The following is a 16226-nucleotide window of genomic DNA, read 5'->3' as shown; positions in this document are numbered from 1 at the left end:
GAAGCGGAAAAGCAACAGCCTGTTTATCGCCTCATCCTGCTTTGTGCTGCAAACCTCGTCACGGCATCCTCTGAAGCTCGCCCCTCTGTCTTTCTCCTCTGTGTCTGCCCCCCCACCGCCTCACATTTCTTGCAGCAGCGTCATGCATGGGGGCATTCCCTGAACAGGAACAGATTTGTTCAGTTCGCTGTCGTTTTCTTTCATCGGACCTTCTCTCTCTCTCTTTTTTATCATGTCTGAAAGCTGAACAGAGAGGCTATAGTGAGGAGAGGAATGTTCTCACTCTCCTGTTTATGTTTTGCTACACTCTGTTTTGCATCTCTCGCGCTTTATACAGCCCGTCCCTTTCTCTCGTCTCTGGCATACTCTCAATATAATGGAGACAAGAGACATTTTTAGTCTTGTCCTCTTTTTTAAAAGACTTTTTGGCTTGTTTCTGAGGTTCATCTCAGTGGGTTAAAGGGATTTATTCTGGGTTGGTGCCCAGAGTGATATATTCTTTGGCTCTGGTGTGGGGCTGAGGGGTGAGAGTGTTGTCCACAGTGGACAGGTAAGAGGAAATGGCCTGGCAATCATCGAAGTTACTTTTGCAGAAGTTCCAGAAATATGACAAGACTGCCAACTCTTTGGCAAAATCTAAATATGGTTGATTTTATTTTAATCGCCCCTTTGGCCCCTGGTTGTGTTTAACACTAATGTCAAAATTCTGTTGAAACGTGCACTAAACTTTTCTGCTATATGTTATTAATACTACAAACCATATTACTTTTTCAAAACTGACATGGGCTACATCAAAATGTGAGGCTGCTCTACAGATGTGGAGTCCTGAAGCTTCATCACTCCCTCAGCGACCAATCAAAAATGATAAGTTGCCTCTTTTCGCAGTGGCATAGAAACACCAACATGATCTAACCTCCTCTGCACCTCAGGTCGTCTCTCCTCTCCTCCCTCACATCACTCCTTGAAGTCCACCCCCTTTCCTTTCAGTCGATTCATTTCCCATGTTAGCTCTCTGTCATCCTGGCTGAAAATCATCTCATTCTCCATGACAGAGAGAGGGGGAGAGCGCTCCTCAACCTGCGCATGAAAAAAAAAGCAGCCCTCCTTCAACATGCGTGTATCCTGCAGACCACACACATCAATCATGCAGCCGTTACATCCTACAGGAAGTTTTAAAAATAAAAGATTTCCATGTGCAGTTAGCAACTGGATAAATGTTGGCTCAGGTGAATAAATGCTATTCCATATGTTTACACTCCTCTACTTTAAACCTGTGGTCCTTCGCCGAGATGGGTGACGAGATGTGGGCAGGGCTGTTAAATGATGGCTGCCCATTGTCGGCTCACGAAGACCACACATTTGAATCTCTGTTTCATGAAAAGAAAAAGCAGTGCGATGAATAAATAAAAGGACGTCTCCCCAAGGACGGGACATAAATGATAAAAGGCTGCAGTAAATGTGAGGCAAGTGAAGTACGGTAACCGTCCAGCTGAAGTTTCTGTGAAGGGAGCTCAAACAGTGACGGCTGCGTTCTGTCCAAGGTGACTCGAGCTGCAACGCTGACAAGTTCCTGTTTTACTTCAGGAGGCAGATCTCAGCCTGTGGAAATCCCAAAATGCATCTCTTATTCTGAGGATTGGAAAAGTGTTCTTACCCTCTATTGGGAGTGCTGTGTTTGCCTCTCAACAGGGGGGGAAGTTTTTTGTTTCATTCCATCTTGTTTGGTGCTCTGGTGAGACGGGAATGAAAGCCATTAAATAGTCTTAGTCAGGGAAAAGGGAATGTGGGCTCCTCTGCCTTACCCCGCCTGTGTGTCACCCCATAACCTCTATGGTGAGGGGGCCCAGGTTTTGTGTGGGAGTCCAACACGTCTGAAAAGGGACCCAGCGTGTCGCCTACAGGATCCCCCGTCCTGCTGCATGCATCAGAAACATCATAAGAAAAGAGGGAACGTCCACAAACTTCTTTTGAATATTGAAAGGAGAATTACTGGAAATAAAAAGGCCAGGGAGATGAGAGACAGTTCCTCCATTGAGCGATGGGGCGACAAGATGGAGAAGGGAGTGAACTTCACCATGCACATTATATAGAGTTGCCCTCATTAAGATCCCATCGTCCTCTGGGGGACATTGTCACTGGATTTAGGAGACTAGCCAAGACTGCAGGGGTTTGTGTATCTGGCAGATCTCAAGGGTAGAAGCATGAAGGGCTCTTGGTGGGAAGTGCAGCAATGTTTGCAGTCGGTTGCTGTCTTTTGGAATTTCCGAGAGGACCTTTGGTTTGGATTTTTATCATCTGCACCTTCTCAAGGAAGACCTGTGATTCAACAAGGGCAACAGTGAATTGTGGGATTTGCTTGACGCTCCTTTGCTTGAGATAGACGAGTCCGCAGCCACCGAACCAGGAGGAAAGGTGTATTCTTTATCGTGGTGCTGTCCACAATCATCACCATGCAGATTATGTGCTTGCTGGTGGTGTTGTTTGCCATGCTGGTGATGCTGGGAGTCCCTATAGACCACAAGGGTCCACACAGAGCCCATCACACCTCCGGGTTACAGAAGTCTCTCTTGTGCAAACGGCTGCCTAATAATTCTGGCCTGCAACGAAACCGCCAGACTTCGAGGCACTCCCACAACAAACCACACAAATGCAACCAGGCCTTTCACAGTAAGTACAAAAAAGTGCTGTATTACGTAAGTGTCATCCCCAAAAAAATAATGACTCATCAAATCTTTGACAATTGTTGTCAATATAATTGGATGGATATTATATTCAAAGTTGTTTTGGTTCTCTTTAGTGGTTGTTGAAGACTGAAATGCCCGTAGGGTTCTGCAGTCAGGGATTTTAATCCTTCTGTGCCTTGTATATTCTTGTAAGTGTTAGTGCAAAACATTTTGGTTGTGGTGTTAAAAGCTCTCCGCTCCCTGTGCTGCCATTACAGCCCCGACAGTTTGTCATTTTTCTTGCCTCTGCCGGTCTGATGGAGGTTGCAGGGGAGAGGGGGAGGACTGAGAGCCTCCCTGTTCATGGGGCTCAGATGCCATAACTTGTGGTGCTCTGGGGATTTCTTTCTTTTTTTGACAACCAAAGATGAAGGGTGAAACTGAGCCTGAATACAAAAGGGTCTCGTACGCCGTCAAGCTAGGAAGTTGTGGCTTTAAAGGTATGACCGAGGCCAACAGTAGTTCTTAAGCACACTGCAAACTTTGAGGGGGTCTCCTTTTGTAATATACACATTTAATAATAGTAATAAGACATTTCATTTTCTATTTATGCTGTTACATATGAGAAATGAGAGCTCTGTGAGACACATAAGTATCTGCCTTTGCGTGTGTGTGTGTGTTTTTTTTACCATCTTATTCTTTGCTGTGCCACATCAAACTTTTAAAATGCTCACATCCTCTTGTATTAATCAGACACCCTCGTCTCCTGGTGGGTGTAAGTGCTGATAATTGCCTTTATGTTACAGTTTCCTGCTGCTGGCTCGAGGAATTTCTTTTTTTTGCTTTTGGATTGGGCGGTAGAAGCATTCAAGGAAAACGGGACACATGAGGACAAAATGAAATGTGTAAAACTGTAAGATAATGCACACAAGGATGAGTGAGAAATGAAAATGTGTGCAGACGAAAGACAGGTTATTTTGTCTTAGTATGTCCGTTGGGTAACTTTCATCAAAAGAGTCACTGAGGGGGTAAACTTAACTTAACTTCTTTTTTGTAACCTTGAGCATAGAACAAGATGCTGTATCTATTATGTGTGTGATTTAAAGCATTTTGTTTCACTATCCCAATGATCATATTCATTTATATGCAGATAACTTGTCCCCTAAGTTTAATGATTATGCATAAAGTGCTGGTCCTCAAGAAAATATGCTTTATAGTAGCTATTTATGTTTATTTCACTGGTGATGCACATTGCAGTGAAAACAAGAAGTAAAAAGCCATGTGTTGAAGTTTTAAAATATGGATTGAGTTCTTTTATGCACTTTTCATTGTTTGAGAACAAGAGTTGAAATTAAAAAACAGTGCAATGTCATTACTGCTCCTCCATTAAACACAAGTTATTCTCGCCTATTACAGCTATTTGTGGTTTTATGTACATTTGTGATCAGATTTAGATAATGAATATGATTATTACTCTCCATCTTGTTTCTCAGCCTACAATATTGCATTTGTGAGAAAGAGAGGAAGGGTGGCACGGTGGGTCAGTGGGTAGCAGCGATGCCTCACAGCATGACGGTTCTGGGTTTGAACCCGATGGCCAACCAGGGCCTCTCTGTGGAGTTTGCATGATCTCCGTGTGTCTGTGTGGGTTTTCTGCAGCTTCCTCCTCCTGTTCAAAGTCATGCAAATCTGGTTAACTGGAGTTTCTAACGTGCCTGTAAGTGTAAAGGGTGTGAGGAGTTGTTTGTGTTGCTGTAACCACCTCTTGCCCAATGTCAGCCGGGATTGGCTGTGTGGCCCACAAAGGATAAATGCTACCGATGATGGATGGATGCAGAAAAGGCCATTATTAGTTGTGGGTGTTTGCTCAGAGAATTATCTGTTTTGTGCATTAAACAGCTCAAGAGACCTTGGGCATGATGACTAATGTGCCACTGGGTCCGATAGAAGAGACAGATTACAGCTGCTCTCGTTAGATCAGTTCAGGCAGCCTTCACTGGGGGGCGCTGTTGGGTAACAAATGCACAGTGAGGTTGACAGAGAGAGAGAGAGAGAGAGAGAGAGCGAGAGGCTTTGAGCTGAGCTGAGCAAATGAGAAAATCTTCTGCTCTTCTTCTCTCCCACTGTTTCCCTTTTTATGCCTTTCATTCGTTTCAGAAGCTTTAATGCAGGATAACTTGCACAGTTATAAATTATGTAGCCCTGTGCCAGGCTCTGTGTCTAAAGTTAGTAATGCTACAGCGGCATGGAGGAATAAATATAGGCTAAAGTATCACAGCAGTGCAGAGAGGCATGGCTTCTAAACTACAACCAAAAAAAACGCATGTTAACGGTGAATCCTACATTTGTTATTAGGAATAAGGATTTCCAGATCAATTGGAAGCCAAAGTTTAACGTGTAATCTAGTGAACTGTATGTACTGTAGTATTATGTGGTCATAAATAGTGCACTTACACATAAATTGTCTTCCTTGGATTTATTATTTTATCAAAAACTGGATGGGAGCTGTTTGGAAACATTACGAAAACCTCACAGTTCATAATAGAGACTAGAGTCGTTTGGTTTTGCATGTAAAACTAAAAGTATTTGAATAGAAACAGTACAATTATAACCACAAGCACACCAGCATTTGTCATTTCTCTCATGCTGAGCTAAACTACTTTGTCTTAAATCTGAAAAATAGTAGTTAATAGCCGAACTAGTTTATAATACTGAGATATTAATGGAGTATGAAACCAAAGGAGACAAAACAAACCATAAAGTATGTTAGAAGCATTGTGGCTAGATAATAGCCAAACGCTTTCTGTTAAACCCCTTTAGGGATATCTAGTGGAATGTGGCTGTTACAGTTGGTTTCAGTCTGCACAGGATGAAATTAAGTCAATAGTTTTTCTAAGGTTTTCTTTTATTCTTGGACATAGTTAAAGAAAACCCAGCAGACTGTGCCGGTGCGCGCTGCGTAACTGCGCTGCTCACTGGGATCCAGGCGCGAAGAGGTTAACTCTCTTCTCAGGGAAACATTGTCGGGTCTATGGAGGGGGTAGAAAGGCGCATACCAAATTGTAGAGGTATTCCGCTTTCCTTGAATGAAATGCTGTGGGTATGAATCCGTGTTTGCCCCCTCTCGCCTGAGGTCCGGGGGTCTGCGACGCGCGCTGGGGATCGGTCGAGAGCTGAAACCGGGGGCGGAAAGTGATGGAAAAGTTGCAGTGATCTTGTGCGCGGATCTGGTGGATGAGGGAGGACGGGGCGAACTCGCAAAGTTTCCGATCTCAAGTGACAGATTCAGACCTGGACGGAGATAATGTGACTGCAGGGGACGGAGCCTTTTTTTTCACGCGTGGACTTCTGCGTCTTTTCCCTGAGTTTCGAGCGAACTTTCAGTTTGCGCTGGATTTATTATTCATCCTTTTTTTTTTCCTGCGCACAAAGGAACTAAATGATTTGAATGGGATCGTCTGGCTGGTCACTGAGCGCTTTGGCAGTAACGGGATGAATCCAAAGACAGGATAGAGCTGTTTCTGTTCATCCATGGTTCCAAACTATTCACTCCGGCTGAAACAGAACATGTGCTGATATCCCTGGAACTGTTTGAGCTCATTTTTTAAATTTTCTTAATACTTCTTCTCATCTGAAACAAGAAGCCAGCTCGTAATTAACTGCTCCTGCTCTGATCATTTGCTTTTTTCTGTAATGTTCAAACTGTGGACTCTGAGATTTAGTTTTCCAGTTTGACATGAAGGAGTGGATGGCTAAACTGCTTTTTGAATAATTTGGATTACACTAGGATATTTCCCATAAGAGAGGCGTTGAATGATGTCTCCAACTTTTATTGGATTTGCATTTCTGTTAGGAATTCTCCATGTGTGCTCAGGTAAGTTCATAACCATTATTACCAATAATCTGGTTTCTTTATGGGTTTTTATTTGGGTTTTACAAGTTGACTTATGAAACAGAAAAAGAAGAGGATACAAAAAAAAACCCCAATTCATTCCTTTACTGTGAAGATGAAAATCAATTTTATAATTTGCAAAGCTAAAGGTGTTAGTTATTCACATAAATGCTGAGCAAAGCAGTTTAATTCAATATAATTTATTGAAGTTTAAAATCCATGACAGGAATATGTCTTCCCAGTGAAAAATGGTCACTTCAGGGCATATGGACACAAACTTTCCCACCCATTAGAAAACACATCTTGAACTTTTTGTTAAACACAGAGTTTTGTTTGAGGCCTCGCTCTGATAAACATGAGGCTCATTTCATGGTGAAGGCAAAAAAAATTCTGACACACAACTGTGACATTTTCCCTCCGGACCAAGAAAGTCAAACTCAAAGGAGTTGTCTAAGTTTTAAGAGCTGAGCACACACAAAGTCACACATAGAGTGCTGAAGCCATGTGGGATCAGTGGAGGCAGCAGCTATCATCGGTCAAACCGACAGCACAAACCCCAACGGAGACCGGGTTTCCATGCATGCCACGATTCTGCCCATGGATGATATTATAGCTGAGTGCAACATTTCTTTTTATTGTTTTTAAAATGGAAATCAGCTGCATATAAAATGAGGCAGGTTTTAATACATTTCTTTTTATTTTAGTGTTTTAACTCATGGTTGTGCCACTTCCAAACCCCATGTGGAGCAACATCAGCCTGGTTTCACTTGTCTTTGTCATGTGACGCCGTCTGTATTGTTCCTTATTATCCTTCACATTATTCCTCCTCAAGCATCACATCACATGGGTGTCTTCATAAAGCCCCTGGACCATGAGAGGGTTTTCAGGGTTTTCCAGGTCAGTTGCCTCTGAGTTATGAGGAAGTGTCTGCCACACTTTTATAAGTGCAGAGCCCAGAATGGTGTTTTACACAAAGAAAAACCTGGGAAAAAAACAGCTAGTTTAAAGGGACAGTTCACCCAAAAATGTAAATTCACTTATCTACTCACCACTATGCCGATGGAGGGGTGGGTGAAGTGTTTGAGTCCACAAAACACTTTTGTAGTTTCAGGGGTAAACAGTGTTGGAGCCAAATCCAATACAATTACAAAGGAACTGGGGACCAATTGTTTAAACATGAAAAAACCACAGAAAAAGTCTAATTTGAAACTTTAGACTCAAACACTTCACCCACCTCTCAATCGTCACAGTGGTGAGTAGATAATGAGTGAACTTTCATTTCTGGGTGAACTATCCCTTTAAGACAAACTAACTAGATAATAAAACATTTAAGAAATGATTAAAAGCAGAAACACCCAGGCCGTCCACTGCTGTTTAACACGTCTCCAACACACCTATTTAATTGCCTAAGTAGCCTTCTAGTGTAATTTGTCTTCAAGTTTAGACCTGAAAAGCCGTAATGACTTACCTGTCCAAAGTCAAATCCCAGATGTCCCTACAAGTGAAGTTTTTCCGTGTGAAAGTCAGAGACCTTAAATCATCATGTCTTAAATGAAAGGACTCTATTTTTACCAGTGCATTCTGTAAGACATTTAAAACCACTATATGAGGTTGTTCTTCTGTGTCTGATGACTGCGCTCAAGTCAGTCTTTGTTTTAAGATCTTCATCATAAATGTCACTTCCTCGTGTGCTTCCTGAATTGGCTCTTTGTTTGTGTAGACGGGCGGAGATGAAACGGGGGGAAAGCCTGTGACAACCTCAGTTTGAGGAAACACTGTAGCACCTAAACAGGAAGTAGGGTCAGAGGTGAGCATTGAGGACTAGGTGGCGGCTGCTCCACCTCCAGCCGGGATCCTGAGCTCGAGCTGAGCCAGTAATGGTCCCGTCCTGTGGGAAAGGCCGTCGGACACCGGGGTTTCCAATTACGCCTGGCTGTGGGGATGTTGTCTGGGGAGAGGCGTGAGAATAGAGCCCGTTAGTAGAGATGGACTAGACTTCAAACGCTCACAGGATTGGTCGTGGATTAGACACTAGTGTGAGGAAAATTGGATTATATGCAGCTTGCGAGGAAAATAATTCATATTTGCTGGTAATTGAAGGGATAACAACTTCATTCTAGTGCAGAGATGGTATCTTATCTCTTAAGAAAACACTTAATGGTGTTTCGTAACATCTCCGCGGATCACATCAAGATTGTTTCCAGATTGCTGGCGCGGCTGTAATAAAGTATTTTTATACCACTTCAATGTGTGAAATACAGAGAGAGAGATTGGAAGACCTTTGCCCCCGTCCAACTTGTGGTGACGTGCTTATTGCTGCCTTGCTCCGTCTGAAGGCGGTAAATTGATACCTCCATACATCACGTCTCGCTATGTTATCAGGGGATCTGTCCTGCTGCTACACACCAAATGGTTATCTCAAAGTGCTGACAATATCGTCGCCTCAGAGGTTCGATTCCGATGAATGCAAGAGTTGGCTACACTTCTCCCACTCAGTATTACTTATAAGAACATTATATATCAAATTATAACTAAATAACATCTGCATTCTTTTCTCTTTGGATGATTATATCCGAGCTCAACAGTGAGTATGTAACAGTGCCGATGAAAGTATGGACGGAGGGAGGGGTGTCTGGGTAATAGGCTCCAGCAGCACCTAGCCGTTGAGGTCTTGACAAATTGACTCGTAAGTGCTGATAAATTGCAGAGCCCTTCCACCTCCTACATCACGACGCTATGACAAGACACAGAAGGCTGCTGAGCCAATTAATGACCAGAGAGCACAGGTGAGACCCATCTCTGTCTCCTGTCTTCTTCCTGTTACCTCTCACATGGCCTGAAAGCATACTCATTAGAGCCAACCTCTTCCCTTCGCCATCTCTCACATCTTCCCACTTATTTTTTTCTATCAGCGTTGTGAAAAATAGCTCCATTATTCCAAAAAGGCCCCAAAATCATGTTGTTTTTGAGGGTTTGACCTTCTTAATGGATGTTGGGTGAGAGCACTAGTTGTCCGCTGTCTCAGGTCACCTCTTTACCTGAGGGGGAAAAATCTCACACCTCTGTGAGATGACAAGTGTCAATATCTCTATAACTTCTACTAATGCACATTAATCTGCTCCTAATCCAAATCAAGCAGGGTTTCACACCCTAAGATCCAGGATTAGGCAGACTTTGGCTTAGTGAAACCGCATGGAGGAATGTGGGGGGGGGGGGCAGTTCTCTTCCTGCTCCTGAGAACCACGGCTAAGTCATTAATGAGTGACTAGATAAACATTTCAAAGCAGTTTGTTTGAGGGCAGATAAATTAGGCGGTGACTCTTAATGATCTGCTTTCCCCACACTGCTCTTCAATTAACGACCTAAAAGCACTGCTTAATTGGATTAATTAACAAGTCCATCTGACGTCAATGGTTTGTAATTTGCCGTGACTGCAGTCTGACTGATAAGCATGTCAGCAAGGAGAGGATTGAGATCATCTCATGAAACTGTGAATCCATCCCAGTGGCCTCTTGTCAACCTCTCTGTGTTTTTAAATTCCTCCGAAACGAGCTGTGTGAGAACTGAGGTTGTTTTCGCTCGTCACTCGCACACAACGTTCGTACGACTTATTTAGCTTTAGGATGACTTTATCCATGAAGTTGTCTGTCAGTCTCAGATCTAAAAGTGTAGAGTGAGACAGTGCAAAGGCGTCTACACCAAGAATACTCTGCAACACAACTTGTTATCCATAGCGAGAGTTGTCTGATAGGACGAGGCAGCAGGCGGGGCCGGGATATATAGGCTGTGATAGACTCACGGGTCAGTCAGTATATAGAGTTAATGCATCTTGTTCTGAACTTGACGTGGAGGACAAACATTCCCTATTGCCACTTGGTGCGGAAGTGATAAATGACGTGTCCTCACAGGATGAAAGGTGCAGTCTGGTTTCTGTCTCGGTTCACAAATGACACGCTTAGAATTCCCACCGCTTTGCTTCCTGCTATGAAAAATGCAAAAAGCTTGTATTGCAGACGCGGTGATACATGAGCAAATTACATAATGCTAATCCACATTTGATTCGACACCGCATATGCATGTTTACTCCAATCTAGCCTCGCCGTGGATTAGTTTCCCCATGACTCCACTAATATAGATGTGAGTGGGAAGGAAAAACAGAGAGGAGGGGTGTATTTGTGTGTGTGTGTGTGTGTGTGTGTGTGTGTGTGTGTGTGTGTGTGTGTGTGTGTGTGTGTGTGTGTGTGTGTGTGTGTGTGTGTGTGTGTGTGTGTGTGTGTGTGTGTGTGTGTGTGTGGTGGTGAAAGGGGCTTTAAGGAATCTCTTCATCCTCTTACCCATCCCCCGCATTTTGTTTTTTGTTTTGGCCCAATTTTTTAAGATGTGCCTTTTTTTTGTGACTGGTCAGCGCAAAGCCTTTCTTGAATAAAGCAGGCCGACACGCAGAAAAGGCCTGTGGGGACGGGGATGGGGAGGCCACATTGTGTCGCCTTAACAGGGCGATTGTGAGGCATGGAGGAGGGGAAGAGAAAGCTTCACTGGGGACTGAGGGTGTGTGAGGAGGGTGGAGGGTGGAGGGGGGGGAGCGCGGCTACACACAAAGGCTACCCCAGGGTGTGGAGGGGAGTGGGGGGAGTGTGTGGGATGAAGGTGGAGGACGGAGCAGTCAAACACACCGTGATACATCAGCTCTGGGAGTTCTCTTGATCCAGCTCTCTGCGCCAGCGTTGCATGTTCTCACTGTTCCCTCGTGGCGGAGAATGTGCTGATGAGGGCGATAGTGGTGGAAAAGTGTGAGGCGAGGGGATCCTGGTGTTGTTTTTTGGTCTTTTAAAGGTGGGACATCTGAGGGAGAGGTGAGGTTGATTTTCAGAAGTGCTGCGTAAATGAAAGGCTTCTGTGTGGCATTGAGGGTTTGGTTTGGTGAAACGCAGTGTACGACCAAACCTCCCTCGTGCGTCTAAATTCTGCATGCTCAGGAACTCCCAGAAGGCTCGGGCCTGGCGTTTGCTGTGGTGGTGAAGCTATGCTACCGTGGGGTGCTCTCCACGCTGTGCATTTTAAAGAGGCTCAGCCCGCCCTCCCTTTCATTTCCGCCACTGGGGAAGACTGAGCGACGGCATTGAGGACAGCCTTTCCCCAGTACCCTTCTTTTCTTTCTCACTCCCAGAGCTCAGGCCTCCTCCCAGCCCCTGTGACCATTCTATTACCCTCTCATTGCAAGGCCTGGATACACTTTTGAAATGCTAAACCTGTCTTTGGTTATAACTGACAGGGGGAAATAGTATTAAAGAGGCTGAGAGGAATAGATTAAATTAGCAGTTAAAAGAGAGACTGCTAATTAGTTGATTAATGTCTTTGGTTCCTCCCCCTCTCAGCTCTGCTGTTGTAGTTAAGATTTCCTCTGGTGACAAGCTCCCCCCTTCCATCAAAATTCAATGTTTATCTAAAAAAAAATAATTTAAACATATATTTAATCCTCACAGTGCAAATGATGCATTCAGAGAGTTGTGTTCAAAAGAGCTGCATCAGCAACTTTATGCACAGGCTCCTGGGGGCTAATTCTGTCACACAAAGGACAGCGATAAAAGTAGGAGGGGTGCGCTCTATTTAAGAGGAAGCGCTGGAAAACATAATTAATGGGAAGGTGACCTTGAAATTCACTATTATAGGACTGCTTTTGGAGGCACTCCCACCATTCAGCCGTAACCATGGTGAGGAAAAATTCAAATAACTGGGTGAATTTCCAGCACCGAGGCGCCACGAGTTGGGAGATTAACTCCAATTTCCGATCTGCTATGAGCTGTGCCTGCTTCCTGAAAATGTTTGTGACATTATCGTTGAATCAAGAAGTCACCTTTTTGAAAAGAACACAAACAGTTTCTCAATGTCTTTGTTGTGGATAATGTGCATGGTTTCACTTTCTGCGCGAACACCATTGAGCCCTTTGAGCAGGAATGATGCTTGCGACTTAGACTGAAAGCTTCTGGATTTTCACCCTTTGAAAAGCTTTTAAACTCTACTTTTTTCCATTTTGAGTGACTTGCCGAGCTGTTTATCAGTTCTCCCTGTCACCTTTTAGTCTCCCTCCACTGTGCAATCCTCCCCCTTATTCACTCACTTCGCTCTCCCTCCCACGTCCCTTGCTTTGCTTGTGCAATGAAAGCCCTAATTGAATAACAATTGTCACCAGGTGAGGGACAGGTTCTTCAGGCTTTAAGCACAAAATTGCTTTTGAATTTAACTGTGTGTCTGTCTTCAGGCCTTAATCGGAAGCGGCACAGCTCAAACTAATAATAGAGTCTTTAGGTTTAGAGCCTCACCTCCATTTCCATCCAGGCACTTGAGTAATCTCACATTTTTTTGGCTCAGAAGACACTGTTGCAGAATGTGTGAAGGTGCTCCGTGATAAATGTCGTCCTACTTGACTGCTGTGATTCTTTCTGGCATTCAGTCCTGACAGCCAGTGTTTATCCCATCTCATTATGGCCTCTAATCAGAGCATACTATTCACTTTTGTCTCCACCTCAGCTCGGCGCTGCAATGATAATGACGGGCATCCTTTCAACATCTTCAAGTGTGTTTGGGTTCCTCTCTCCAAGTAGCAGAAGCCAAAACATATTTTCTTTACCCCGTGGCTTTGATTGAGCTGCGTTAATGCCTCGTTTCTTTCTATTTGCTTTTTTAACTTTGCATGGTAGAAATTTGTCAGTTTTGATTTAGACCTCCAGCAGCTGTCATATCCTATTTGTTGTTTTTGGGGGATAGCAGCGCAGAAAACACAATTTTTGGGGAGAAGTTATTAAAGCGTAAATGTTGGAATGCAAACTCTATAAAGTGTTGTCTGTGATATCTGCCTCTGCATTGGCTGCCTCACATTTTTAAATGGAGAATTTTCGAGGAATCAATGAATTGCTCAGTGTGGGTGTTTGAAAGGCTGTTGGAGGCAGGGGTTTCTCCTCTCTTGCATTTGTCATCACAGCTGCCTTGCACAGATCTGACTCTCCTCCCCCTCTGTATCCAGCTCCAACAGGCTTTCGTCAACATTTTATTCAAATGTTTAACAAATTGTGTTTGCTGTCAAACACAGAAAAGTGACAGATGGTCAAGTCATTTTCCGTTATAGCATGAAAAGAAACCAGCTCCACTGTGTACCTGGACAGTTGTTATGTGATTTGAAGAGAGGACGTGGTAAGTGGGTGCTGGAAAGCAGACAGGCCAGTGAGCAGTTGTCTGCAGAAGGAAATTTCTTTTTAATGCCAGACTGGGCACAGTCTCCCCTCTGTGGACGTCTAGAAAAAGGCCTCTTGGCAGACTTTGCCCCTTCATTAATTTTGACCAAATATTTACTGTGCATCACGTGGCATGCCTTATATCCCACTTTCATTTTTCCAGGCCAGGTTTTTGAACAGTTTGGGGCAATTTGTGTTCCATTTGGCTGGACGCGGGCCATGCCCCACTCAGCAGGCCCGTGCTGGTGTCTCTGGGTTCTTGCCACATGAGAAACTGGCTCCACTGAGTCTTAACCTACGCTTCGCCTGTGGGAGCCACGTCTCACTTTAATAATACCTTGTATCCGCGGCTACAGCGCATGAACCATTCTTACATATATGCATGCACACAGGCAAACTTGCACACATTTACACTTCGGTGCTATGTGCTCCGTGCTTACCCTTTTAACCTAAAGGGCACCAGAAAGAATTGTGCCAAGTTTCTGTGCTCGGGCATAACCGTTGTACCCCCGGCTGAATGCTGTAACTGAAATTACTTTTCAACGCCCAGCTGTCTGAGATTGGCTCTAGAATGCGTTTGGCTGAACATTTAGAATAGTCCACATAAGCGGTTAAGGTCATCAGCTCTGCTCTCGGGGACTGAAACTTAACACCGGTCCAACAGTAGGCCAGTATCAGCCGCTGCCATCAAGTAAATAACATTTAAAAAGCATTAGGTGCTTTTTGGCCGTGCCTGCCCCAATTCACTTTGGCATCTCATCAGAGCTGTTCTTTCTCTTGGCACTGAGCCCAAATGTCATACTCCGTGTGGCTGGGCCGTGCCAGCTGAGTGTGCTGCTCCTTCCCCCTCAGCGCCCGGCGGCCCGCTCCCCTCCCGGCCCTCCCTCTGCTCCGTGTCACCTCTCACAGTCCCCTCATGACCGGGGAGGAGAGAAACTGCATCCAGTTCTCAGAGTGACCTTGGGAGGAGCGGACTACAGCCCCCTTATTGTTATGGACACAAAACTGAGCAGACAGCAGATTTGGAATTAAATTAAGCCTTATTTACATTAACCCTACAGTGCTGGCTGTGCAATTATTGCATCATAAAGTCTTTGAAATAGAGTCGCAACCATCTCGTGTGCTCATAAAGCCCCTTTCAACCATGTATTTGTTTTTCAAAATACTGAACAAATTGCTTTTCTGAAATACAATTTATTAATCTCCTGAGGATTTCCCGTCCTGGAAGAAGTCAGCAGTGAGACTCTTGCCGTCCCCTGTTGGGAAATAAATTCACCAGCCTATTCAATTACCCCTGCTTCTCCTCTGCTGCCGTTGTGAGCTGCTTTGATGTATCATTGAGATTGCACTGGTCAAACCTCATTAAAAACTGGCAATGCTAGAAAACAAAAAACTAGAAGTAATTGCCCACTCGTGCTCCGCCGTGCTTCTTTTCGACGCACGCAGAAGCCTCCTATTAGAGGGTCTGAGCACAGCATCTGGGCTCCATTTTAATTACAGCTCCTTTCCCTGCTTCTCTGCTCTGCTGAATCAATGGCATCCTCGACACTGGCGTTTGAGGTCTTTCAGGAGAAGTATGCGATGGGTTTTCTCCTTGCAGGTCATCGCAGTGAATACTCAGGGTCAGCTCGAGGAGTTCGCAAAGTCTGATGGAAGTCACACTGGATGGATAGATACTAGACAGACTGGCACACACACATAACAGCCTGACTCTCTGGTTGCATCCATACTGCTCTGTTCAGTCCATCTGCCGGGTCTCCAGAGCCAATTTGATGGGCAGCTTCCTAACAAGCATTCCAGTCTTTTTCACTGCAGATTTCCTCCCTGTGTCAGTGAATAAAAAAAATTGAATTTATCCTGCAGGAATGAATTCTGCCCTCGTGGCCTTCTGCTGCTTCTGACAGCTTTTATTTGTGTCTAATGACACTCACTGGAGTAGCACGGCATCATGGAGGAGCTACAGCTCATCCACAATTGTGTCCCCTGGGTTTCTGATGAAAAATCCTTATTGTATAGCATGTTTCCCTTATTTATGTCTTTTCGCAGTCGTTCCACATTGCTACTGAGAGTATATCTCAAATTACTACGGATATTTACATTGTGGGAGCATAGCTTAATAGTTCCTGTTCAGGATTTTTTGAAGACTGATGAAACAAAGATCTCCTTCTTGTCTTCAGTTGAGTTATGAGGTGTTTCACGAGCATCAACACTCCTTTATCATACACCCAGTCAAGTCTGGTGTCTCTTCCAAATGTGTCAGGCCTTTTTTTGGAAAAGCGTGTAGCAGAACTGGAAATACTGCTCCTATTGTCTTAGCTCCAGATGGGGGCCCCAGAGCAGGATGGGCCCCAGCCTCCCAGAGGAGCACTCTGCTGCGCTGTCTCACTCCCAGCCTGGCCTGCATTGCCAGGGGAGAGCAAGGGATGTGTTTCCCAGCTGACA

At 44.5% G+C, this 16226-nt stretch overlaps 1 protein-coding gene across 7 annotated transcripts in view; it reads left to right on the top strand.

The window, feature by feature from the left end:
* Positions 1-16226, top strand: part of robo1 (roundabout, axon guidance receptor, homolog 1 (Drosophila)) — a 210719-nt gene that overhangs the window by 82276 nt on the left and 112217 nt on the right. The window contains exon 1 of one of the 7 annotated variants that reach the window (XM_047339577.1): positions 5692-6537. The exons of the other annotated variants lie outside the window; for them this stretch is intronic. Coding sequence (XP_047195533.1) covers positions 6477-6537 — 61 coding nt within the window. The 5' untranslated portion in view covers positions 5692-6476. Of the gene's footprint in view, positions 1-5691; positions 6538-16226 lie in introns of those variants that run through there. 7 annotated transcript variants of the gene reach the window in all.

The sequence above is a fragment of the Hippoglossus stenolepis genome, chromosome 4 (genome assembly GCF_022539355.2).
Source record: "Hippoglossus stenolepis isolate QCI-W04-F060 chromosome 4, HSTE1.2, whole genome shotgun sequence".
Classification (NCBI taxonomy): Eukaryota; Metazoa; Chordata; class Actinopteri; order Pleuronectiformes; family Pleuronectidae; genus Hippoglossus; species Hippoglossus stenolepis.
The sequence above is the reverse complement of the archived record's forward strand: the minus strand, read 5'-3'. Positions and strand labels throughout refer to the sequence as shown.